This window comes from Dama dama, chromosome 20 (genome assembly GCF_033118175.1).
Source record: "Dama dama isolate Ldn47 chromosome 20, ASM3311817v1, whole genome shotgun sequence".
Taxonomy (NCBI): Eukaryota; Metazoa; Chordata; class Mammalia; order Artiodactyla; family Cervidae; genus Dama; species Dama dama.
Genome location: NC_083700.1, coordinates 43,467,702 through 43,493,086, shown reverse-complemented (window position 1 = coordinate 43,493,086; position 25,385 = coordinate 43,467,702). Strand labels below are relative to the sequence as shown.

Genomic DNA, 25,385 nt, shown 5'->3' with positions numbered 1-25,385 from the left:
CCTTTTAGGCAGAGCTCTTCAACCTTAATGCCTGTCATGCCTCTTGAGCAGAACACCTGTGCCACTGCCCACTTTTCCTGGGGCAGCCATTCTGACTGTATTCAGGCAGGAGGCATCAGTCTCTGATCTTCTTGGTTGTCTCTCCCATGTGGAACCTCCTCCTTATGAGCAAGCTCCAGGTCTGGGGGGCAAATAGAGCCTTAGTATTCTGGGCCCCCCACAGCTCGAGAAGGACAGTTACCCTACACATTGGCATTTGGTGAAGGAAAAGAGTCAAGGTTTTCTCTGCCTGCAACCTGGAATAGAGCTTTTACAGCTTGGAGCTAGAGGGAATGAGAAACAGGCAGCCTGTCTCCCAGAATGAAACTAACCCTAGACAAGGAGTTGGGAGGAGAGGGCATTGCCATATTGGCCACATCTGCCTGGAGTAGAGCAACAGGGGTAGAGCTTCCATAACACGTAGATGGTTGAGTGAATAAGGGAGCAGAGTGCAGTGGGAAGAAAATGAGAGTGTGGGGAGAAAGTGGAAGCAGTAGGTGCAGGTTGGTTTTCAAGGTGTTTGGTCTTGATACTAATAGACGCTGCAGAACTTCGGAAAATAACTGTATTTAGATAAGATGTGCATTTGTATTCATAGCTTTGGGGAGGTACAAGCATATTTAAAGATCCAGAAGAAAGAATCTCACCTCCCTCCCCCTTCAGATAACAAAAAAAGACATGATATGTAGCGGGGGAAATATAAATGACATTTTGGATGCAAAATCTAGAATCTAGAGCTAGATGGGGCTGAAGAAGGGTCTATCACTTAGGAGACCAGAAGTAAGAAGGAGGAGCTTCGAGGGAGAATAAATTTCAGGGGCTCTTTTCCTGCCCTACAACTGAGCAGCCAGACACTGAGAAGCCTAAACCAGAGTTGAAGATGCAGGTAACTTTCTGCTTTAACAAGGTCAGAGAACTTGAAGTCAGGGCAAAAGCCCAGTCTACCTTAAAGGGAAAGAGGTCCTTTGGGTTTAGAAGGAGCATTCCAAAATATTGTTCTCCTAAGGACCACCAAAACAGACAGAGGACAAGACCCTTCTTAACCCCCACCATAATAGTAAATATGATGATATAATGAATCAGTGTTGATCCTATTTACTGTCAGTTAAAAACTCTTACAACAGAAAAGAAAAATGTATGGTGAAATAGATGATAGGATACCATAACCAAAAAGTTGTTTTCATACTACTACAGCATCATTATAAAATATTGATATCTAACATATAAGAAAATGAGTGACAGATGTTGATATTTTATTTCAGCTTTAAACCGAACTTCAGTCTAATTACATGATAATCCTTTATGTTTCCTTTTTCTTTAAGCTGCTAATAGTAGATGGCTCCAGGAACATCCAGAAAGTGCATATAACCTTGTGAATTCCCCACACTTAAAACCTGCCTGGGTCTTAGACAGAGCACTTTGGCATTTATCCTGTGACGTTGCAGAAGGGAAATACAAAGACAGAGGAGTACCTGCTTTGATTGAAAATGATCATCAAATGAATGTCAGTATGTATAGAGGAATACCACACTTTTAGTACATAATTTCTAAAGTATAAATTAAGTGTCCTTTCGAAGATCATTTAGAACCTGTCTTTTAAGGTGCTAAATATTAATACTTAGTAAAATGATTTTAAATATGTGTTCTAACTATTAATATTTTTCAGTGCATTCGAAAAATAATTTGGGAGGATATTTATCCAAAGATTCAACTCTGGGAATTTTTCCAAGTAGATGTTCACAAAGCAGTCGAGCAATTTAGAGGACTTCTTACACAAGGTAAAGGTTATACACTAGAATGTTACTATCAATTTTAAGAAATTTACTATTACTCTTCTGTTGGTTAACACAGTATTAAATTTGTTATTATTATATGGTATTTGTGTTATTTTTGATGCTCTAACACTATGATTCTGGAAGCTATCTGTGAGTTAGCAGAGATCTGTAAAGGCCATGCCATTCAGTTCAGTTCAGTTCATTCGCTCGGTCATGTCCGACTCTTTGCGATCCCATAGACTGCAGCACACCAGGCCTCCCTGTCCATCACCAATCCCCAGAGCCTACTCAAACTTATGTCCATCGTGTCAGTGATGCCATCCAACCATCTCATCCTCTGTCATCCCCTTCTCCTCCCACCTTCAATCTTTCCCAGCATCAGGGTCTTATCCAGTTAGTCAGTTCTTCGCATGAGGTGGCCAAAGTATTGGAGTTTCAGCTTCAGCATCAGTCCTTCCAATGAATATTCAGGACTGATTTCCTTTAGGATGGACTGGTTGGATCTCCTTGCAGTCCAAGGGGCTCTCAAGAGTCTTCTCCAACACCACAGTTCAAAAGCATCAGTTCTTTCATAATAAACAATTATTTCCCTTGGGGACTGCTTCTTATATTGATTCCTTAGCACAATGCTCAGAATACCATACAGCTCAATATACATTTGTTAAATGAATGTTTAACATGGCAGGTAAATAGAACAGATTATTTCAGCCGCCAAAAACTTGAAACAGGCTTCAAAACTGAGAGATGTGATAGTCTTCTGTTGGCTAATGTAGGAATCTTAACTGAGGTAGTTGATGGTACCTCAGTTAATTTAACTGAGTTCTAGTTAATGGTACCTACCTTTAACACTGGGCTTCTCAGGTGGCATTAGTGGTAAAGATCCCACCTGCCAATGCAGGAGATGTAAGAGACATGGGTACCATCCCTGGGTCGGGAAGATCTCCTGAAGCAGGGCATGGCAACCCACTGCAGTATTCTTGCCTGGAGAATCCCATGGACAGTGGAGCCTGGCAGGCTACAATCCATAGGGTCGCCAAAAGTCAGACATGACTGAAGCCACCTAGCATTCACATGCGCACCATTAAGGCCACCTAACCACTAGTGGACTGACTCAGATACTAGCCAGTAGCAAAGGTAAAGAAACAAATCTCCAGTTAAGGACAAAATTAACCTTAAGAAGTTAATCACTGTGCCACTGACAAAGTAGGATAGGAAAAACCATGCCAAAAGAGAAATTAGGATTTTTTAGGAAGCTAATTAGAGAAATTATAAAGAATATATCTACAGTTAGTATAGGACAACCTAAGAGCAAGGATCTTTGAAGGCTCTTAAAATAAGAAATCCTCTTCCTTATCCAGAAAGTTGAGCTTGAGTAAGGCCCAGAAACACTGCCTTCAAAGTCAAAGCCATTATGTTTGAGGCCCTGGAAGCTTCGGGTCAGGTTCACTCTTCCAGCCTTCACATTTGTGTAACATCTTAATACATGAATTTTTAATATTATCTTTCCTTCATGTTTTATCTTACTGAAGTACCTCCATTTTCCCTTTCCTCTGATATTTATAAACTGTATTATTTATTTGCAATAATGTATGCTCATAGTAAAGAAAAAAAGCCAAACAGGACAAATATATAATAAATAGAATATGTAACTTCCTCTCCTCCAAAATCTACTTACTAGAAGGAACTATTATTTAATAGTCTCTTGTGTTTCTTTTCAGACTCTTTTTTGAAAGAAAATCCAATTTTATATAGTTAGGTACTGTAAATTACATTCATAAGTTTTATATTTATATCTATTTTATACACAAATAAGACTGCAGTATACAGACTGTTTAACAAGTTGTTCTTTTATATCTATTTTATACACAAATAAGACTGCAGTATACAGACTGTTTAACAAGTTGACAACATGATCTTATTACAGCTAATTATTTCTTTTTAACTTCTAGATAGCAATACACTGCTTTAAAGTACTTGAATTTCTTTTAACCATTTTGGTAAATTATTTGTAGTTCATTTCTCATTCATTCATTTAATACATATTTATTGAATCACCTATTATGTGCGAGGCACTCTTCCAGGTAGGGGGATTCAGTGGTAAACATAGCAAGCCCTGGATCTAGAGTAACCTATATTCTTACAAGTGATACTATAGAAAATAAATCCTTGTGCATGTTAACTTTACTTGCTTTGGGACTAAATCAGTAGAACAAATTGTTAGACAGAATTCATAGGTCAAAGAGTATACAAATTTAATGATAAATTTGTAATAGATGTTGTCAAATTGCTTTTCAATACAAGTTGTACCAGTTTATGTTATCACTAACTATAACATCATCAACATTAGATACCATTTAATCTTTGTCAATAGGCAAAATATTCATTATTTTTATTTTTATTTCTTTGGTTATGAATGAAATATCTTTTCATGTGTTAATTAGCCATTTATAATTCTTCCATTAATTGCCTTTTAATGTTCTTCCCCTATTTTTCTGTTGGGTTGCTCGTCTTTTTCATATTGACTTATTGTAACTGGTGGTTCCTTATTATAGTAGCCTCAGCTATATCCTCCTATTATGCTGTTGATCTTTTAATCCTTGTTTACTGTGGTTTCCTCCCCTCACTGTACCCAAATTTATTGATCTTTTCTTCTGTGGCTTCTAATTTCACATTGTGCCTAGACCTTCAAACAACATTCTGTTTTCTTCTGAAAATCTTATTTACAGTTTACTTTTAAATATTTAATATACCTGGAATTTATATAAAGAAGATATTAACTTTATTTTTGTTTTAAAAAGTGATACTGGGTTGATATTCCATCCTTTTAAACTGGTTTGGGATACCACGATAATACTTCATAATGTATAATCATATGCTGAATATTCATGTGCCTGTTATCTATGCTATTCCAGTGATCTGTCTTTTAATCTAGCACTACTAAACACTTTTATAATATACACTGATTGTGTAGTTTTACCTCTTTTTAAAACACTTCTTGGCATTTTTCAGGTATGTTACTCTTCCAAATTTACCTCAGAAACTACATCTTTAAATCTATTTAATATTTGTTTTACTTTGTTTACACTTTTATAAGCCATTTCATTTAGAATAAGCCAGATATTAATTAACTAAAGTAAAATCAAACCCAGTGGAGGCAATTTTCCACTGATTTACTAGGAACAAGTTTCGGAATAAGAATGAAAACTCCCCCTACAAAGCATTTATTTACTTTTTTCATTTTTTATTATTATGTAAGAAGAGAATGCTAGTTGGTGAAAAGGAAAAAACAAAAAACAAACTTGTCTGCTTCTTTCAGAGAAAGTCAAGTTGTTAATAAGACTTAAGTTTTAAAATAGAAAGCAATCTTTGAGTAAAAAGAACTCCTAAAGTTAGTGTCTTTGGTAGCACCTGGGAAGAAAATGTATACCATCAACATCCTTAAGTAAATGTGTACCATCAACACTAGACCATTCAGGTGTGACCTAAATCAAATCCCTTATGATTATACAGTGGAAGTGACAAATAGATTCAAGGGATTAGATCTGATAGAGTGCCTGAAGAACTATGGACGGAGGTTCGTGACATTGTATAGGAGACAGGGATCAAGACCATCCCCAAGAAAAAGAAATGCCAAATGGCAAAATGGTTGCCTGAGGAGGCCTTACAAATAGCTGAGAAAAGAAGAGAAGCAAAAAGCAAAGGAGAAAAGGGAAAATATACCCATTTGAATGCAGAGTTCCAAAGAATAGCAAGGAGAGACAAGAAAGCCTTCCTCAGGGATCAATGCAAAGAAATAGAGGAAAACAATAGAATGGGAAAGACTAGAGATCTCTTGAAGAAAATCAGAGATACCAAAGGAACATTTTGTGAAAAGATGGGCACAATAAAGGACAGAATGGTATGGACCCAATAGAAGCAGAAGATATTAAGAAGAGGTGGCAAGAATACACAGAAGAATTATACAAAAATAACCCAGATAACTATGATGGTGTGACCACTCACCTAGAGCCAGACATCCTGGAATGTGAAGTCAAGTGGGCCTTAGGAAGCATCACTACAAACAAAGATAGTGGAGGTGATGAAATTCCAGTTGAGCTCTTTCGAACCCTAAAAGATGCTGTGAAAGTGCTGCACTCAATATGCCAGCAAATTTGGAAAACTCAACAGCGGCCACAAGACTGGAAAAGATCAGTTTTCATTCCAATCCCAAAGAAAGCAATGCCAAAGAATGCTCAGACTATTGCATTCATCTCACACACTAGCAAAGTAATACTCAAAATTCTCCACGCTAGGCTTCAACAGTACGTGAACCATGAATTTCCAGATGTTCAAGCTGGATTTAGAAAAGGCAGAGGAACCAGAGATCAAATTGCCAATATTCGCTGGATCATCAAAAAAGCAAGAAAGTTCCAGGGAAACATCTATTTCTGCTTTATTGGCTATGCCAAAGCCTTTGACTGTGTGGATCACAACAAACTTGTGGAAAATTCTTAAAGAGATGGGAATACCAGACCACCTGAGCTGCCTCCTGAGAAATCTGTATGCAGGTCAGGAAGCAACAGTTAGAACTGTGCTTGGAACAGCAAACTGGTTCCAAATAGGAAAAGGAGTACGTCAAAGCTGTATATTGTCACCCTGCTTATTTAACTTATATGCAGAGTACATCACGAGAAATGCTGTGCTGGATGAAGCACAAGCTGGAATCAAGATTGCTGGGAGAAATATCAATAATCTCAGATATGCAGATGATACCACCCTTATGGCAGAAAGTGAAGAACTAAAGAGCCTCTTGATGAAAGTGAAAGAGGAGAGTGAAAAAGTTGGCTTAGAACTCAACATTTAGAAAACTAAGATCATGGCATCTTGTCCCATCACTTCATGGCAAATAGTTGGGGAAACAGTGACAGACTTTATTTTTGGGGGCTCCAATTTCACTGCAGATGGTGATTGCAGCCATGAAATTAAAAGACGCTTGCTCCTTGGAAGAAAAGTTATGACCAACCTAGACAGCATATTAAAAAGCAGAGACATTCCTTTGCCAGCAAATGTCCATCTGGTCAAGGTTATGGTTTTTCCAGTGATCATGTTTGGATGTGAGAATTGGACTGTAAAGAAAACTGAGCACCAAAAAATTGATGCTTTTGAACTGTGGTGTTGGGGAAGACTTTTGAGAGTCCCTTGGACTCCAAGGAGATCCAACCAGTCCATCCTAAAGGAGATCAGTCCTGAATATTCATTGAATGGAATGATGCTGAAGCTGAAACTCCAATACTTTGCCCACCTAATGGGAAGAACTGACTCATTGAAAAAGACCCTGATGCTGGGAAAGATTGAAGGCAGGAGGAGAAGGGGATGACAGAGGATGAGATGGTTGGATGGCATCACCGACTCAATGGACATGAGTTTGAATAAGCTCCGGGAGTTGATGATGGATAGGGAGGCCTGGCGTGCTGCAGTCCATGGGATCACAGAGTCGAACGCGACTGAGCGACTGAATTGAGCATCTTTAGTGCCCTAAAAAATGTATAGAATACCTGAATACTAATTGAAGCAGAAAGGTGGGACTGGGGTTGAACTGGCAGGAATTACTGTGTTTTTCTTCTGCAGTGTTTTTTTTTTTCCCCCCAGTCAGCATCTCTCTCTCCTCTTTACCCAGCCCCGCCTCTCTGTCTCTTTCCTTCTGTGTGTGTGTGTGTGTGTGTGTGTGCGCGCGCATTAGGTTTTTGCAGAAGGATACATAGGGAGGAAGGAAGGAATGCTTATGAAATAAATAGTTCTTTTATTTTCTAAGAAAAAAACAATAAATTAAAAATATGAAATAAGTAACAGTTATAATCTCCTTATACATATCTGCATTTAAGATGTAATATTTTCTTTCTTTCAGAAAATAGGAAAACAACAAGGCCTGATCCAAATCACCACCTTAAGATAATTCAGGATCCTGAATACAGACGGCTTGGCTGTACTGTAGATATGAATGTTGCTCTAGCAACTTTCATACCACATGAGTATGTTTTATATTTTACTACATACTAAAGAATAATATTACTTGTAAACCTTTACAACTATTCTTATTACATTTATGGTATTATTTTTATGCTATTTGTTAACAGCCTGAATAGAAAATGAAATAAAGTAATTCACTATAACTACTACTTCCAACACATGACTTTTCCCCTTTTGTGGTAAAAATGTATACAACTGGAAAATTTCTTAAGTCTTAATTAAGGTCCTGATGAATATATTTAAAGTTTCTATGACCCGTATTAGAAAAATTTCAAATGTAGAGTTTGTAGAACCATTAAATATTGTTTGTATTGCTTTATCTACTTCAAGCAATGGGCCAGCCGCAATTAACGAATGCTGCAATTGGTTCAGGAAGAGAATTGAGGAATTAAATTCAGAGAAACATCAACTCATGAACTATCATCACGAACAGGTTTTACCTACTTCTTTTGAACTGCTGTTTTTCTTTGAGTTTTAATACTGTTTTTTGCTGCTGTTATTGACATAAGTTCATGTTTTCTAGGCAGTCAATTGCCTTTTGGGAAATGTGTTTTATGAACGACTGGCTGGCCATGGTCCTAAACTAGGACCTGTTACTCGAAAACATCCTTTGGTTACCAGGTATTCCATTTTGTTTTCTTCTCATGAAAGGTTAAAAATTGAAAATTGTATTAAACTCTTCAAATTAACCTAAATTTGAATTTCCTCTAATGTGTGACCCAGTATGTTTCTTAAATTGAAATAGCAGTTTTGATCTGGTAACTAGGTTTAGTATTAGGGCTTCCCTGGTGGCTCAGAGGTTAAAGCGTCTGCCCGCAATGCGGGAGAACTGGGCTCGATCCCTGGGTTGGGAAGATTCCCTGGAGAAGGAACTGGCAACCCACTCCAGTATTCTTGCCTGGAGAATCCCATGGATGGAGGAGCCTGGTGGGCCACAGTCCACAGCGTCGCAAAGAGTCGGACACAACTGAGCGACTTCACTTCACTTCAGGCTTAATATTAATTAATTTTGTTAGGCAAATCTTTAGTTAGAGAAACTATCATCAATATGAACCAATTTATAATCATTTAGATTCATGTTTCTGGAGGACTGCATACTTACTAATAATTTCAGTGTTAAGCAAATTAAGCAAGTATTTAGCTTCTTATAAGTAATGTACAGCAGAGATCAGGCAACTGAAGCATAGTAAAAACTTGCAAAATAATGTCAATACTTTAGTGATTTTCTTAGTCATTCTATGAGATTTTTAAAGTTATTACTTAGAATGTTAAATCAGATATACTATAATACTCACTCAATTTCTCAAACCCTACTAGATTTACTCAAAATTTCTGATGATTTTTTCACCTGTATTGAAGTTTATTTCTTATTTCTTATAAATGGTGTCAAACTAATCTTATCTATTCTATTCATTAGGGGCAAAGTTTAATTTTAATGGTATTAATTCAGATTTTCTCCAAGGAGTTTCTCTGCATGAATTTCATACTTCATTGTATCTCCCTAGATATTTTACTTTCCCTTTTGAAGACATATCCTTCTCTGCAGAAGAGTCAATGATTCATGTCCCAAATAAAGCTTGTTTTCTGATGGCACATAATGGATGGGTAATGGGAGATGATCCCCTTCGAAATTTTGCTGAGCCAGGTATGTCTTTTTTGTGAACTTCTCTATGGACAGGGAAGTAAAAGTTCATGGCAAGCTCAGAATATAAATTGTTTGTTGATTTTGTTCCCCGAGTAGGCTAATGGTTTCTAAATTGTTTCATTGGAGATGCCAGAGGTGCATACAGTTTGAGAGAAGAGAACAGACTGACAGAATGAGATTCAGCTTCTTTCTCCTTCTTTCCTTTTCTACCCCTTATCTCCTCTTCCTTAACAGAAGAGTTCTTATATATCTATTTGATATTATGGTTCTACGTTGGGCAACTCATTTGTACACAATTGTACTCATTTGCATCTTTAAAAAGCCATTTGAACCTGTATGATTACAACTGTTTACTGTAAGAGATATTTTCACTCATTAGCTAGAGGAGTATTTAAGGTATTTGAATGACAGTTAAACTAGAAAACGATTTTTTTTAGATTCCCTCTTACTTAATGCTAGCTTCTTATTTTTTATAGCTGTTTCACTGCCAGGAATAATTTTGCAGAGGACCTATCAATGTATTTATTTTTTAACATTTCAGAATCAGAAACCTGTTTTATGTCATTAAATTTAATTCAGAAGTCTCATTTTTTAAAAAAATACAGCTTTGCATTTAAGTATCTCTGCCCTCTCCTTTCTAACCATTCGAAGTGAAAAATGCCACTCTGCTCTACACCATGGATTTAATGTAACATATTGCCAAAGACTGATAGCAGGAGATGGAGCTTTAAATGTTTTTGGTATAGCTTTAAAGGCCCATGATATTACTATTACTTTTCCTTTAAGAAGCAACTTGAATTTTTACTATTAAGCACACATTTTTAGAAGAGACTGTAAGGTACAGTTTTAGCAAAATAGATCTAAATTACTGTCAGTTTTTTAAAACTTTATCCCATACCATTTTAGATATAATTTTAACCTATATATGGCTTGCGTTAGAAATAATAAATGTGATTTAAAAACAACAGTTTTTCCTTGAAATAAATATTTTCATTTTATTCCTTGAACCATTGAAAGCAAGCTCCTTTTTTAACAGGTTCAGATGTTTATCTAAGGAGAGAACTTATTTGCTGGGGAGACAGTGTTAAATTACGCTATGGGAAAAAACCAGAGGACTGTCCTTATCTCTGGGCACACATGAAAAAATACACAGAAATCACTGCGACTTATTTCCAGGGCGTCCGTCTTGATAACTGCCACTCAACCCCTCTTCATGTAGCAGAGGTACAGATAAATAACTCATCTTGTTAAAGAAATCAGTGTTCTTTCCTAGCTTTCCTTAATGAGAGTGTACAAATACATGTTTCCTTTTGCTTGTTGAATGCTAACAGTAATATGGTGGTAGTATTTTAAAGCTTGCATAACTTGCATAATTCTGAGAATTTTTTGATGCAGATATTATGGAGTACTGGGCTATAAAACATTTGAGTTAATATTTTTATTTAAGTTAGGGACATTATATTGTCTCTGATAATACACATACAGCAATAATGCCATATATATTAGTAAAATATTATCAATATTTTAATGTTAATATTTTTAAAGAATTAACCTTATTAATAATTTAACAATATATAAATATTAATTTGTCTTATTCTTATCATTAGGTTGGTTTCAATACATTAGTAGCCACTGTGAAGTCATATAGCTTATTTCATATGATAACAATTATTTAAACACTAGCATTACAGCATGTTGAAGATAGTTTGTCTCACTGATTCAATTTTCATTATCATATGGAAATGTAATTATATGCAAATGTAAACATTAAAATTTTCTTTCCCTCTTCAGGTTTTTTATAGTAACTTAAGCAATGCCAACATTTATAGCATTATCTTTTATGCTTCATAAAAGATAATGCTATAAATTTTACATAATACTATAAGCGCTATAAATTTTATAAATTTATAGCATTATCATTTATGTTTACAGCTTTGTAAACACTTTAGATTTTCATTCTATTTGTAAGATCTTTGAAAGTTTCCTAGTGACAAGTTAGTGTTCTATGGAATGTGTGCTTAACTGAAAAACATCTATTTCTGTCATTTTAAAGCAGTATTATAATGCATATGTTTCAAGTCCTGTGATGAAAAATTGCTTTGATTTGGAAGAATTTAATGAACTTTAGTTAAGGTAGTAGAACATTTTTAGCTTCAAAAAAAAGCAGAGTTTTTTTTTAATGTATGCCTTTAGTAATACACTTGTAAGATGGTGATAACATATAGCAAAACTTAGAATACTAAAATTTAATTTGCTTAATTTTAAGTTTAAAAATCCTCTGGGGTCTTACGTGTTAGAATTTCAAGTATTTTTTTAGCGTTTGTGCAAATGTTCAAAATTTTTTTTTTAACTGATCTGATTTCTGATTAGAAGTTTTGGGGAATTCCTTGGCAGTCCAGTGGTTAGAACTCCGTGTTTTCACTGCCGTGGCCTGTGTTCAGTCCCTGGTCAGTGAACAAAGATTTAGCAAGCCACATAGCATGGCCAGGGGGGAAAAAAAAGGAGTTTATTATCATCTGCAGGAAAAACTGGCTTCAGTCTAGTCAGACCTAATCTTTACAATAGCTAAATGACGCACCAGCGGGTAATATATCATTTATAGTTTAGTCAAGGGCCTGGAAATTAATAGACTAATTAAAGATATTAAAAATAAAACATAAAATAGGATTTGGAAAGCCTAGCAGACTTGCAGTATTATGGTTTACATTTTTTAAGTGACACTAACATTTTTCTTCTTCCTTTTTTTCCCCCTTTTGTGTCCCATCTGCAAAATCTAATCTTCCTTTTTAACTGTTGTATTCGCTTTATACATTCTTTTGTTTCCTGTATGTATTGGTCCATTTTATGTTTTCTTACTTATGCACAATTAAATTTATTTGGAAATTCTCTTGGATTTCCATTTTGTCTTGCTACATGGTATTTTCCTGTGTCAAATCCATGCCTAGTCTTGCCTCCTCTCCTTCCGCAACACCATCTTGCTTTTCTCTTTCTGTTATTTTGTGACTGTGCTTTTTGCAGTACATGTTGGATGCTGCTAGGAAATTGCAACCCAATTTATATGTAGTAGCTGAACTGTTCACAGGAAGTGAAGACCTGGACAATGTCTTTGTTACTAGACTGGGCATTAGTTCCTTAATAAGAGGTAGGCTCATTGAAAGTATTTTTCCCATCTAAAGCTTCAGTTTTTGTTTAAGTAGATTAAAAGGCATTTAATAGCTTTATGTACAGTGTTTAATAATGCTCAGCATAGTTATTGTTCTTTTAAACAGTCTACTCAAAATTTCTTAATATAACTGAATCCCTGTTTTCATCAGTGAAAATTTCTACTTTGAGGTAAGATATCTCATTTTAACTTGAAAGACCAATGGAACGAATTGATGACTCTTGAACAAAATCAGTTTTTTGTTGTTGAAAATATATAAATCTGTTTTTCATCTCTATCTACCTAAATGATGTAATATTGAGATTTTTCTCCATAGATTTTATATAACCAACAGCCTAATAAGCAGCATATATTCCGTTTTTTACCGCACGAGCTGTTTCTCTGGTTAAGTTGCAGAAGAGACTTTTTTGTCATTTAAACTGATGGACATTTGTTTAAATGTTTAAATCAATTTTATTTTTGATAATATTTTTGTGATCTGTTTTTGAAAATCAGTCACAATACAAAATCTAATCTGCTTTTGGACATTGCTAATGTAGATTAATGAAGATTGTAATTAATGTAGGTAATGAAGATTGTTAAAATATTCTGTAATGCTTTGCAGAGGCAATGAGTGCGTACGATAGCCATGAAGAGGGCAGATTAGTTTACCGATACGGAGGAGAACCTGTTGGATCCTTTGTTCAGCCCTGTTTGAGGCCTTTAATGCCAGCTATTGCACATGCCCTGTTTATGGATATCACCCATGATAACGAGTGTCCTATTGTGGTAAGCATCCTTCCTGTTTCTTGTATTTACTTATTTTGCTGAATGTTTTGATATTTAGTTCTCTGCTGTTTAATGGCAGTAATATCCACAGTACCTCAAAATAGTGCCTTAGATTTATAAGTGATTGTGATTTAAAGGTTTTTGAGTGGTTTGTTATTTGTTATAAAGCAAAGGAATATATCTTCAGAATGTATTTATGTACTTATCATTTTACTTCATTGGGCTATAGGATGCACTTTGCATTTGAAAGAAAATAAACTTTTGTCATTTTACTCTTTTGTAGCATAGGTCAGCATATGATGCTCTCCCAAGTACCACAATTGTTTCCATGGCATGTTGTGCTAGTGGTAGTACTAAAGGCTATGACGAATTAGTGCCTCACCAGGTTTGTTTATGTGTTGTTTTTTAAAATCCACAAGGCCAAAACCTGATCATTTTTACCAAATTTCTCATTGTAATTAAAACATGCACATAGCTAAGTTTTTATTTTGCTCAGATTTCAGTAGTTTCTGAAGAGCGGTTTTACACCAAATGGAATCCTGCAGCATCACCATCCAACGCAGGTGAAGTTAACTCCCAAAGTGGCATTATTGCGGCCAGGTGTGCTATCAATAGACTTCACCAAGAGCTCGGAGCCAAGGGTTTTATTCAGGCAAGAAGCTACGTTTTCTAGGTTTCTTTCTCAAGGTTCAGTTTTAGAGTCTTTCCAGTTTGAGCACTAATGTGTTTTCTCTGTTTCTCAGGTATATGTGGATCAAGTTGATGCAGACATAGTGGCTGTAACAAGACATTCGCCCAGTATCCATCAGTCAGTCGTATCTGTTTCCAGAACTGCTTTCAGGAATCCCAAGACTTCATTTTACAGCAAGGAAGTGCCTCAAATGTGCATCCCTGGTAATGTGAGCTAAAAAATGTTGTTTTGATTGTATTATATTGTTTAATTGTTAATAATAATAAATATTAAATTGTTGTTACATGTCATATATGTTGTAACACAGTGCAAGTATAGATGTAGTTAAGAAAAGGAATTACAAATTTTTGATAACGTATTTTTACTACATGGAACAAAACCTGGAAATACTGTTAAATGTTAACATTTTTTGAGTTGTAATTTTATTTTCATCTTAATACATTTTCTTATCTCCTAATTTGTATAAATGAACTTGTATTTCTTCTATACCCAGCTAGATTTATATGTATATTCATGTACATATGTATATACATATATATTTGTGTGTGTGTCCAAGTATTTTGTGTATATGTATACATATATTTACATATATAAACCAAAATGGAAAATAGTTTAATATTTAAAGCACTTTGTAATCCATCCTCATCTGTTTCAACCAAATAGATATTTTCACTGCTCCCTAAGTAGCCTTACTCCTACTTATATATGAATTCTTTACATCTTTCAAGGACTAAAGTTTAACCTCCTTTGAGAAGCCTTCTCTAAGTACTCAGTAAACTCTCTGTCCTCTGAGCATATAGCAATTATAGTCTCTGTAGCACTCAGACATTATAAAATGCATCCTTGAGGTATATACTTATTAGTGCTTGATTGTTTTCTTGACATGTGTATTTAATTTCCTTATTTATTATTATATATAATATATTATGGCATAACATGCTCCTGTGCATATGGCAGCTGTCCAAGTCCGTTGACTAATTGAGTAAATGAAGCTTCTCACAAAAATGATCATATTCTATATTTGTTGCTAAATGCAAAATATTCATAACTCCCATTTTTAGAAGTTATCAACTTGAATAATTTTAGGGTTAAATGTCTATTTCTTTTTTTTAACTGTTCACAAGTTTATATTCAGTAATCTCACCTGGTTGCTGCTGATATACATATATATTTTCACATGGTTGCACTCAGTGTATATAGTAATATCTCAGGGTTTTGTTTTGTTTTGTTTTTGATCAGTGATCATTCTTAAAACATTTTCCATTTTGTCAGTCCACATAATTGTGATTTTCATTATGTTGAATGTTTTATATTTTATTATGTTAGCATTCCATTTTTAACATTTATGTGTGTGTTTAGCCGTGTTCTTTAAGATTTCATTATACGCTAGGAATAACCTTTTTGTTTTGAGTACTTTTCTCAGTGTATATTTTCAGAAGTAGATTTCTGGATCAGAAGCTCTTTCATTGTCAGGTTAACAGCTTAAAGTTCAAGTTATTTAAATAATAAAGTTTCAGTTTTATATATCTTTTGATCTAGCAATTCTATTTCCAGGTATGTATCTGAGAAACTCTCCTGCATTTCCATTAAGAAATATGCACAAAAATATTTATTGTGACATTATTTATAGTAGAGGAAAATCAATGACAATCGTGGTTAAATGAATACATTTTGGTATACTCATACAGTGGAATACTGTGGCATTTGAAATAAATGAGGTAGAGCTAACATAGCAATATAACTAAATTTGAAAAACTGCGGTGTTATCCGACAGGAAGGAAGTTGCACAAGTGTATGTATAACTTGAATCCACTTACATAAACTTGGAAATATGGAGAATAGTATGTGGTGCTTAGGGAAACAAGTATATGTAGTAAAAATGCACAGGATCAATGCAGACCAACCTGCAGGTAGTGGTTACCTCTGAAGGGAAAGAAAGGGAACACAGGGACATCAGTTGGGTTTGGAATATTTTCTTAAGCGAGGTAGTGGGATCTGGGTGTTTTAACTTTTCCCTGCTTTTTCTGTCTTTGAAATATTCCATTTTTAAAATGTAAGCCTTTCAAATGGTCTACTTTCTCTCCTGTCAATATTAGGAAGGTTTCACATTGTTTCCCAGAGCTAAACTGTTATTACTTGATGAAATCTCTTTTAAATAGTTCTGTTAATTTTTTAAAAACATATGTAAAAACTGTATGTTACATAGAATTATCTACTCTCAGATTGCTTTTTTTTAAAGTTAGCTAATATAGTCAACTTTAAGTTAAATGATTTAAAACTCCTTTAGCAGTTCTTAATTTCAGATGGTTTAATATGAAATTTTGTTAAAGTTTTTATATATTCCTAGGCAAAATTGAAGAAGTAGTTCTTGAAGCTAGAACTGTTGAGAGAAATACAGCACCTTATAGGAAGGATGCTAATTCAATCAATGGAATACCAGACATCACAGTAGAAATTAGAGAACATATTCAGGTACTTCGGACTCTCATCTCACTACTGTATTTAACATTTTAAGGACATTAGAATTATTTATTGAATGATTTTATATTTTTTTTCAAGCTCAATGAAAGTAAAATTGTTAAACAAGCTGGAGTTACTACAAAAGGACCCAATGAATATATTCAAGAAATAGAATTTGAAAATTTGTCTCCAGGAAGTGTTATTATATTCAGGTAGAGTTCAAGCTATTGACTTAATATTTAAAATGTTTTACGTATTCTGTTAATTTTGAATAAATTACTCCTAAAAATCAACCACATTTTAATTAATGTTTTCAGAGTTAGTCTTGATCCACATGCGCAAGTTGCTGTTGGAATTCTTCGAAATCATCTAACACAGTTCAGTCCTCACTTTAAATCTGGGAGTCTTGCTGTTGACAACGCAGATCCTATATTAAAAATTCCTTTTGCTTCGTAAGTATGCCTTATTTTACAGAGATTTGCCACTTTAATAATTGATAAGTTGTCACAAGCCTGATTTAAGCAGTTTTAAGGCTTTTCTATATCCTTGTTACTCAAAGGATAGTCCAAGGACCAGCAGTATTGGCATCACTTATTGTTAACATTTTGTCCTTTTGCTTTATCATTTGTGTGCACACACGCTCTCTCACTCATACATGCTCTCTAGATAGATAGATATACATGTATACCTATGTACACACATATATATATCTATATATATATATACATCTTTATATATACACACATACAGTTTTTCTGAGCTGTTTGAGACTAAGTTACATGCATCATACTCTTTACCATTTCATTTTTTTAATGCCAATACATTGTTCTAATATCTGGCTATACCATAGTTTATTTCATCAGTCTCCATTTTTTGGACACTTACTTGGACCAGTTATTTACACTTTATTCATTTCAGTTTCCTCATTTGGAAAGTGAAGCTTAAAATAATTCCTACCTCTTAGACTTTATAAGTATTAAATTGGATAATGCGCATGAAACACTTAACACAATTCATGGCACATAATAAATGCTCAATACATGTTATATATCATGAGTACTAGGATAATTTCCAGGAATGGAATTTCTGAGTTAGACTATCATATATTTGAGGCTTTAGTACTGCCAGATCCCTTCCAAACAGATTATATTAATATTTTCAGCTCTATGTAAAAGTCTAGTATCCCACATCCTTACTGAGTATATGTTATTATAATGTAATGTTTAAGAGCATAAAGGATGGGACCAGACTGCCTGGATTTAAGTCCAATTTCAGACTTATTAACTGTAAGAAGACAGACTTTGGGCAAGTTACTTAGGAGATATAGTGACTCTGAGAACAGTGTTTGACAGAGAGTACTAGTGATCAATAAGTGTTAGCTATTACTAGTCAAATCGGTAAATATAAAGCACTTTAAAATTACAACTCAATTTATTTTAAATATTAAGCTAATTTCTGTGTTCATAAGTCATTTGTACTTATTTAGTGAAATGTCATTTTTAAATATTAGTTCATTTTTCTGTTCTGTTCAGTTGGTTTTGTGGTTCTATAAGAGCTTTTATTAGTAAGGATATTAACTCTCAATTCAAGCCATACTTAGTAGATACATTATTTTAACAATCTGAGATGAAGCAGTTTTGTGCTTCTATGGCATGTTTATAAAATGGCACTGCTGCTGCTGCTAAGTCGCTTCAGTCGTGTCCGACTCTGTGCGATCTCATAGACGGCAGCCCACCAGGCTCCCCCATCCCTGGGATTCTCCAGGCAAGAACACTGGAGTGGGTTGCCATTTCCTTCTCCAGTGCATGAAAGTGAAAAGTGAAAGTGAATCGGTCAGTCGTGTCTGACTCTTAGCGACCCCACGGACTGCAGCCCACCAGGCTCCTCCGTCCTTGGGATTCTCCAGGCAAGAGCACTGGAGTGGGGTGCCACTGCCTTCTCCGATAAAATGGCACATTCCTCATCAAAGCTACTAAGATTATCTCAGGACAAGAATCTGCACTTAAATATGCTGTCCAGGTGGTTCTTATGCAAGGAGTTCACTGGCTACATGTTGGTAAATACTGCAGTAGAATGGAGTTGGTACTGAGGCTGCTGATTTGACTCACAAATTACAAGGGGTCAGTCCCAGGTGAGAGGAGGGAAGCTAGCAGAGACAGAGGCATCAAAGCAGAGCTGACAGTTTTCTAAGTTGATGTTGGGGGTTTAGTCACCAAGTCGTGTTCTAAGTTGAGACAGAAGTAAATAAGAAAGAAGAGAATATTTTCAAGAAAATATGTGTTCACATAATATTCATGAGGATATGTATTCAGTTATATAAGGGAATTTACCTGAGTGATTAGAAGTGCAAGAAAGTAGGGTTTCAGTTGCATTCAGGTGGGTGTGGTCCCTTACACAATCTCACTGCTAACTGAAACTTTGTTGAAACTAAAGCCCTGAGAGTTAGTTTCTGCTTTCTGATCATTATCAAGAAACAACTTTAAGAAAATCTTAGTTCTTTGAACAACAAATCTGAAAGGTAGTGCAACTTTAGGACAGGACAGAAAGGAAAAGGAGAGATAGGCAACAGTAGAATAACACATGATTTCTAAGGTAGTTAACTGTGACTTTTGATTATCCTTCTACTGGTCCTTTGACAATTATTTTGAGTTTAAGATAGTATAAAAGTGCTTGTCATACATAGGAGAATATAAAGGAGAAAAAAGACTAAGTCTGAAATAGAAAGATTAAAAACAGAAATTTAAAAGATAAAGGGTATAACAACCAAAAGATTTTTTCAGTGTACTTCTAATTAATAAAATTTAGCACTTGATTAATTCCTTGTCTTGGAAGAAGTGTTACTTCTAATTGAGTTTTCAGCATATTTGTTGTTTAATTGTTGTTTATAATGTGTACTGCTTACAATGTTATAGTATAATGCTGAGTTCCTAAAACATACATTTCCAAAACCATACATTTTATGGTTATGGTTCAGATTTTCTTCTTTATTTTTATTGAGAGCAGGTGGAATTTCATTATACTTAACCAGTTTTCTTTATTTTCCAATTTTTAGTATTGCCTCTAGATTAACTTTGGCTGAGCTAAATCAGGTACTTTACCGATGTGAATCAGAAGAACAAGAAGATGGTGGAGGATGTTATAACATACCAAACTGGTTACCTCTTAAATATGCAGGTCTTCAAGGTAAGCAAGTATAAAGATGGTGAAGCTTTTCAGGGGTATTTTTTTAGGGTCATGTGGTATCTTCCTTATAGAAATAAGAGTATGGGCTCAGAGTTCAACTGCTTGGGTTCAAACCATGGCTCTGCCACCTACTCATTGATTGACCTCTGACAAGTAACTTAAATTCTCTGTGCCCCAACTTCTGCCTTCATAAAATGTGAATAGTATTGTCTAATTCATAAACTTTTGTGAGGATTAAATGAGATCATTCATTTGGGCCCCAAATGGGACTAGGCTGTAAGTATAGTCATCTTTTTTCATATAATTGGAAATATTTTTTATTGCCTTTTTGCTTTATCCTACAAAGAGAACTTTTAGTTAAATATTTTGTAGTTAGAATAGTTCTAAACTGAGATAAAGGAACTAAATATTTAACTGTCAGCTTAATTCATTTGGTTAGCCATATTTTCTTAGGTTTTTATTTAGGAAATTTGGTTTACTGCACATATATTCCTGGTTCATGAAGTTTACAACTTAACAAGCCTCCTTTTCAACTCCTAATTTCTTTGTACATCTCCCATCTTTAAGGGCCAATTCAATTCTTACATCTTCCACAAATCCTTCCTTAATTATTGATTTCACAGTAATTTCTTTGTCTTCAGACATCCATTGTATTTATCTATTATATCTCTTAATAACCCTTGGAATTTATTGCTTTATTTTAACAATTAATATACTATTTTTTGTGAATGTTTGATCATGGTCAAGAAATAGGCTTTAGAACCAAACTTTATGGGTTGCACTGACTAGCTTTAATTATATGGTAAATTGTGGCTCAGTTTTTTCATCTGTAAAATGGAAATAAAAATAGTGTTTACCACAAGGGCTTACTGTTGGGATTAAATGAGTTAATATGTATAAAGTACTTAGACAGTGAGTGGTTAGTTCATAGTAAGTATTCAGTGATAACTAGCTATCAAACTCCACTAAGTAGACTGTACCCTTAGAAGAAGAATAATGTTTTCCTTTTGAAGGATTCTTGTTTTTAGCTTTCATACCTTCTGCAAAATCAAGCACATAAAAAGCTTTCGATAAAAAATTTTAAAACTTTTTATGCTTATGACATTTTTTCTGAAATATTCTCATTTTTTATTTTGTGCTGTAATAAAGAAATGTACGTGTTTCAGCCATAAGCAGATATCTACTCCATTTTCATTCCGAGATGTTAAACTCCTTTTTCTACTTGCCTGAAAAGACTGTACTTGTGTGAACTTCTTTTCTCGCCTTTATGTTCCTTATAATTAATTAAGTATAGTTATAGATATAACTATACTTTCTACTTTCCCACTACTTTCTTATGAAATGATTTTTCTCATTCATTCTAAAAATAATTGCCTTTATTTGATTTATTTTTTTACTCTATACCAATCTGTATTCCCTCTGGCTATTTAATATTTCCAACAATCACCTTGTATTTCCAGTAGGCTTTTAATAACAACCTCGGATTACTCAAATCACATTTAACCATTTCACTGACCTTTCTCTTCTCTAACCTGAATTCCCCTTCCCTACTTCTTGTAACAATAATATCTTAAATTTGTATATTTAACTTTAAATTTTCAAAACATTATTATTATACACAATAAAATTAATTAAATTCTAACTAACTAAATTTATTTGGAATGAAGTCAGTGAAGCCAACATAATTTTAAATTACTACCCTATTAAGTGATGGAAAGAAGTATTATTGTTCTAGCTGTCTGTCATTGAAATAACAATATGTTATATATACATAGAAATTCTTTGCAACCCTATGGATTATAACCCGCCAGGCTCCTCTGTCCGTGGGATTCTCCAGGCAAGAATACTGGAGTGAGTTGCCATTTCTTCCAGGGGATCTTCCTGACCCAGGGATTGAACATACTACATCTCCTGCATTGGCAAGTGGGTCCTCTTACCACTGAGCCACCTGGGAAGCCCAAAAATTTCTATGGCAGAGTGGTAAAGAATCTGCCTGCCAATGCAGATGACTCAAGAGATGCAGGTTCGATCCCTGGGTTGGGAAGATGCCCTGGAGTAAGAAATGACAACCCACTCCAGTATTCTTGCCTGGAAAATTCCATGGACAGAAGAACCTGGTGGCAGGATCCAATCCATGAGGTTGCAAAAGAGTCAGACAACTTAGCAACTAAACAGCAACACAAACTCCTGTTATATTTCAAAGATTCTCTCCAGAACAGACTTTATTCTTAGTATCACCATAGGTTATCTTGCTGTCTCTGAGGCCAGTTCTATGGTTTTTCTTAAATCTTGCTTGAATATTCATGAATCTACCACTTTTCAACTGTAAAAAGACAAACTTACCAGTTTTCTGCCCCTAGATGGCTTAGGATAGGGAAGCTGTGCCATTTGCCTTTGAATATTGTAATATTAAAATTCAAAAGAGCAGGACTAACCCCAGAAAACAGGAATCTTGGAAAACTCTGCATAGCTCATGCGACCGACCGCGGTCCCCATCAACCTGCCTTGGTATCTTGGTTCAAGGCAGTGTTGCCACACTTACCTCCAGTCATGGGAAGTGTCACTAAGGATTATGCTGCTCTTGTATCTAGCTGTATGTATATTCACCCTCAGTCACTGGAGAGTAGCAGCAGGTTGCCGGGCTATGAGAGCAAACTACCTCTGCCAGTGATGAAATTGGTATGATATTTCTCTGAATTTTCAGGATTAATGTCCGTATTGGCAGAAATAAGACCAAAGAATGACTTGGGGCATCCCTTCTGTGATAATTTGAGATCTGGAGACTGGATGATTGACTATGTCAGTAACCGACTTATTTCACGGTCAGGAACTATTGCTGAAGTAAGTAAAGTTATATTCTCATCCAAAAGAATAGAAGGTGGGGGGCACAGTAAGAAATATATATTAATATATACGTTTATGTTGTTTTCTAACCTGAAACATTTTCTTCTCCATCTTTCAGTTCTTATAAGTGAAAATCTGGTTAATAGATTGCTAGATAGTACAATGGCATGTTAAAATACACCTAACCTATAAGCACACCACTTATAGGTTTAAAGTTAACTTTTAAAATTATTTTTATGACAGGTTGGTAAATGGTTGCAGGCCATGTTCTTCTACCTGAAGCAGATCCCACGTTATCTTATCCCGTGTTACTTTGATGCTATATTAATCGGTGCATACACCACTCTTCTGGATGTAGCTTGGAAGCAAATGTCAAGGTATACCCAGCAAAGCTTGAGTAGATAGGCATGTTGGTGTAGAAGCCACATACGGTCAGTGTATACACTCTTAAAAAGACCAAAGCATCAGGAATTGTCATGCATTCATAGAGCTGAAAAAGTTAATAAGTGGGAATAAAATGTATTAACATCCTTTAACCTGGAACATACAGAAACAAACTTAGATATTAAAATCTATTCTATGAAGCTAAAGAGCATGTTGATGGGAAATTTTAATTGCTTGGTGTTATCTCTATTCCTCAAGTTGTTATGTTAATGGATAAAATTTTTTAAATCTACACATACTATTTTTTTCTAATTTTTTATTAATTAAGAGAAAAAATATTCTATTGTTATAAATGAAATATGCCTTTATTAGCAATTTCCCTGAGATGAAACCACAGGCTGGAATGTAGCAGTGAAGAGCAGCCAAGGCAATTTGGGCATAACTTCAGAAAGGATAAAACTTCAACTCTACCATTTGTTTTACAATAAGCATTTTAAAGCCAGCTAGATAGAATACTGGGTGAAATGAAAGCAGTTCTGAAACCTTAACCAAATTTAAAATTCTGTTCAACTGATTTTAGCATTGCTACACATTTGAATAGAGAAACTTTTTGAAGAGAAAAAAAGAACTAAAATAATACTCCTAAAATTTTTTGAATCAATAAGGCATAAAATTTCAGGTATGCAAGATGAGTAAGTTTTGAGATCTAACGTACAGCGTTGTGGCTGTAAATAACAATTTGTATTGTGCCCTGAAAAATCTGTTTGAAAAAGTAGATTCTCAAATTAGGTGTTCTTACCCTAACAAATTTTTTTGAATAAGTAATAAAAAATTTTTTATTTCTACCCATAACACTTTGAACTCTATAACTTTGTTGCAGCTTTGTTCAGAATGGTTCTACCTTTGTGAAACACCTTTCCTTGGGTTCAGTCCAAATGTGTGGAGTAGGAAGATTCTCTTCTCTGCCACTTCTTTCACCTTCCCTTACGGATGTGCCGTGCAGGCTGAATGAGATCACAAGAGAGAAGGAGCAGTGTTGCGTGTCTCTTGCTGCAGGTAAGAAACTATGGGACAAGGTTAAAATGTGTCAGTCAGTATTAGGAAAATTATAAAGAAATGATTATTTTTAAAAACTCATGATGTTTTCCAAGATTTTATGTTACTGGTTAGTAAAATTTCACAGGCATACATTTATAACAATAATAACGGTGCTATTTAGTATCACTGTGCACCAGACATTTATTTATGTGCATTTTTTTTCTTTTGGCCAGTTAATCCCTTTCTTCTGCATGTGTATTTTTTCCAACATTTTGCATTTTTCAATCAAATCTGTTTTACTACCTTTCCCGTTACATTATACTTTTTTCCCCCAATATAAAAAAATTAACCCAACCTTGTAATTACCAAGAGATCATGTGGAGATCCTCTACAAGTTACAAAACACAAAACAAATGCTAAATAATTTTTATTATGTGTCTAATTGCAATTAAATGCTTCCAACTCCATTAGCATCTTTCCTGAAAGTATATTTAAAACCCAAATCAAGTAACAGGTATAATTCTCAACAAAATAGGCTTTTGGTTTCTTTTTAATAAATTTCAAGCTATTTCTAATAAGTATTTAATATTTGAGTCCACTGAAGTTAAGAACTTCCAAACTAAACTAAGAAATACCAATTGCTGGATGAAAGTAACAGTATTGTCTATGTGATTGCCTCTGTTTACCCTTAAATTTGCATTTACTTAGACCAATAAAAATGACCTACTAGGACCCAACAACTAAAAAAGAAATTAACATTTCACTTAGAAGGATTATATGAACCTTCTGAATGTTTTAATTATATAATTGTGTTTTAGATTTTCACTCAACTATTTGATATCCTTCTGGTACTTTCCCCTGTGAATCTATAGCAGATGGTCATAAAACTGAACAAGAACATTGTGGAAAAAATGCAGAAGTTGATTTTAAAGCCTATTGTTTAGAAGCCTATTATATAAAATAGTGATCTCAACATTTTTGATTATCCACTGCTGTTGTTAAACACTCCCAAAATGAATGTATTGAATATTGAGATCATAAATGATATACTCATATGTTAGTATACTTGGTATGTTTACATATCATGTACAATATAAAACAAAAAGAAAAACTAAAAATATAGTTTATAAATATGGATAGAAGTTCTGGTATTTCTTTCTAGCATCCTAAAAGAGAGTTTTGTGTGTTCCATACTAACAATATATAGGACTGTATACGGATTTGCAGATAGATTTCTTGGTTTCATTTTTAAATGATACAAAGGCCACTTCCTTTTCTGACAGTGATACAAAATATGTGTATAATTGTAAACTTTTACACTAATTGACAAGGTAGAAATTATTCAGAAGATGTGTGATCTGTAAGTCATATATTCTGAAAGGTCAAAAA

The 25,385-nt window shown here is 34.5% G+C and overlaps 1 protein-coding gene across 2 annotated transcripts in view; it reads left to right on the top strand.

The window, feature by feature from the left end:
• AGL (amylo-alpha-1, 6-glucosidase, 4-alpha-glucanotransferase) overlaps positions 1–25,385 on the top strand; it is a 76,525-nt gene that overhangs the window by 21,173 nt on the left and 29,967 nt on the right. For both annotated transcript variants that reach the window (XM_061121307.1, XM_061121308.1), the window contains exons 6-24: positions 1,362–1,543; positions 1,706–1,817; positions 7,699–7,822; positions 8,151–8,253; positions 8,344–8,441; positions 9,326–9,465; positions 10,502–10,689; positions 12,484–12,607; positions 13,233–13,396; positions 13,680–13,781; positions 13,893–14,048; positions 14,140–14,290; positions 16,435–16,559; positions 16,647–16,759; positions 16,865–16,999; positions 19,600–19,730; positions 22,435–22,571; positions 22,818–22,951; positions 23,839–24,014. In XM_061121307.1, the coding sequence (XP_060977290.1) occupies positions 1,362–1,543; positions 1,706–1,817; positions 7,699–7,822; positions 8,151–8,253; positions 8,344–8,441; positions 9,326–9,465; positions 10,502–10,689; positions 12,484–12,607; positions 13,233–13,396; positions 13,680–13,781; positions 13,893–14,048; positions 14,140–14,290; positions 16,435–16,559; positions 16,647–16,759; positions 16,865–16,999; positions 19,600–19,730; positions 22,435–22,571; positions 22,818–22,951; positions 23,839–24,014 (2,595 nt within the window). The remainder of the gene's footprint in view (positions 1–1,361; positions 1,544–1,705; positions 1,818–7,698; positions 7,823–8,150; positions 8,254–8,343; positions 8,442–9,325; positions 9,466–10,501; positions 10,690–12,483; positions 12,608–13,232; positions 13,397–13,679; positions 13,782–13,892; positions 14,049–14,139; positions 14,291–16,434; positions 16,560–16,646; positions 16,760–16,864; positions 17,000–19,599; positions 19,731–22,434; positions 22,572–22,817; positions 22,952–23,838; positions 24,015–25,385) is intronic.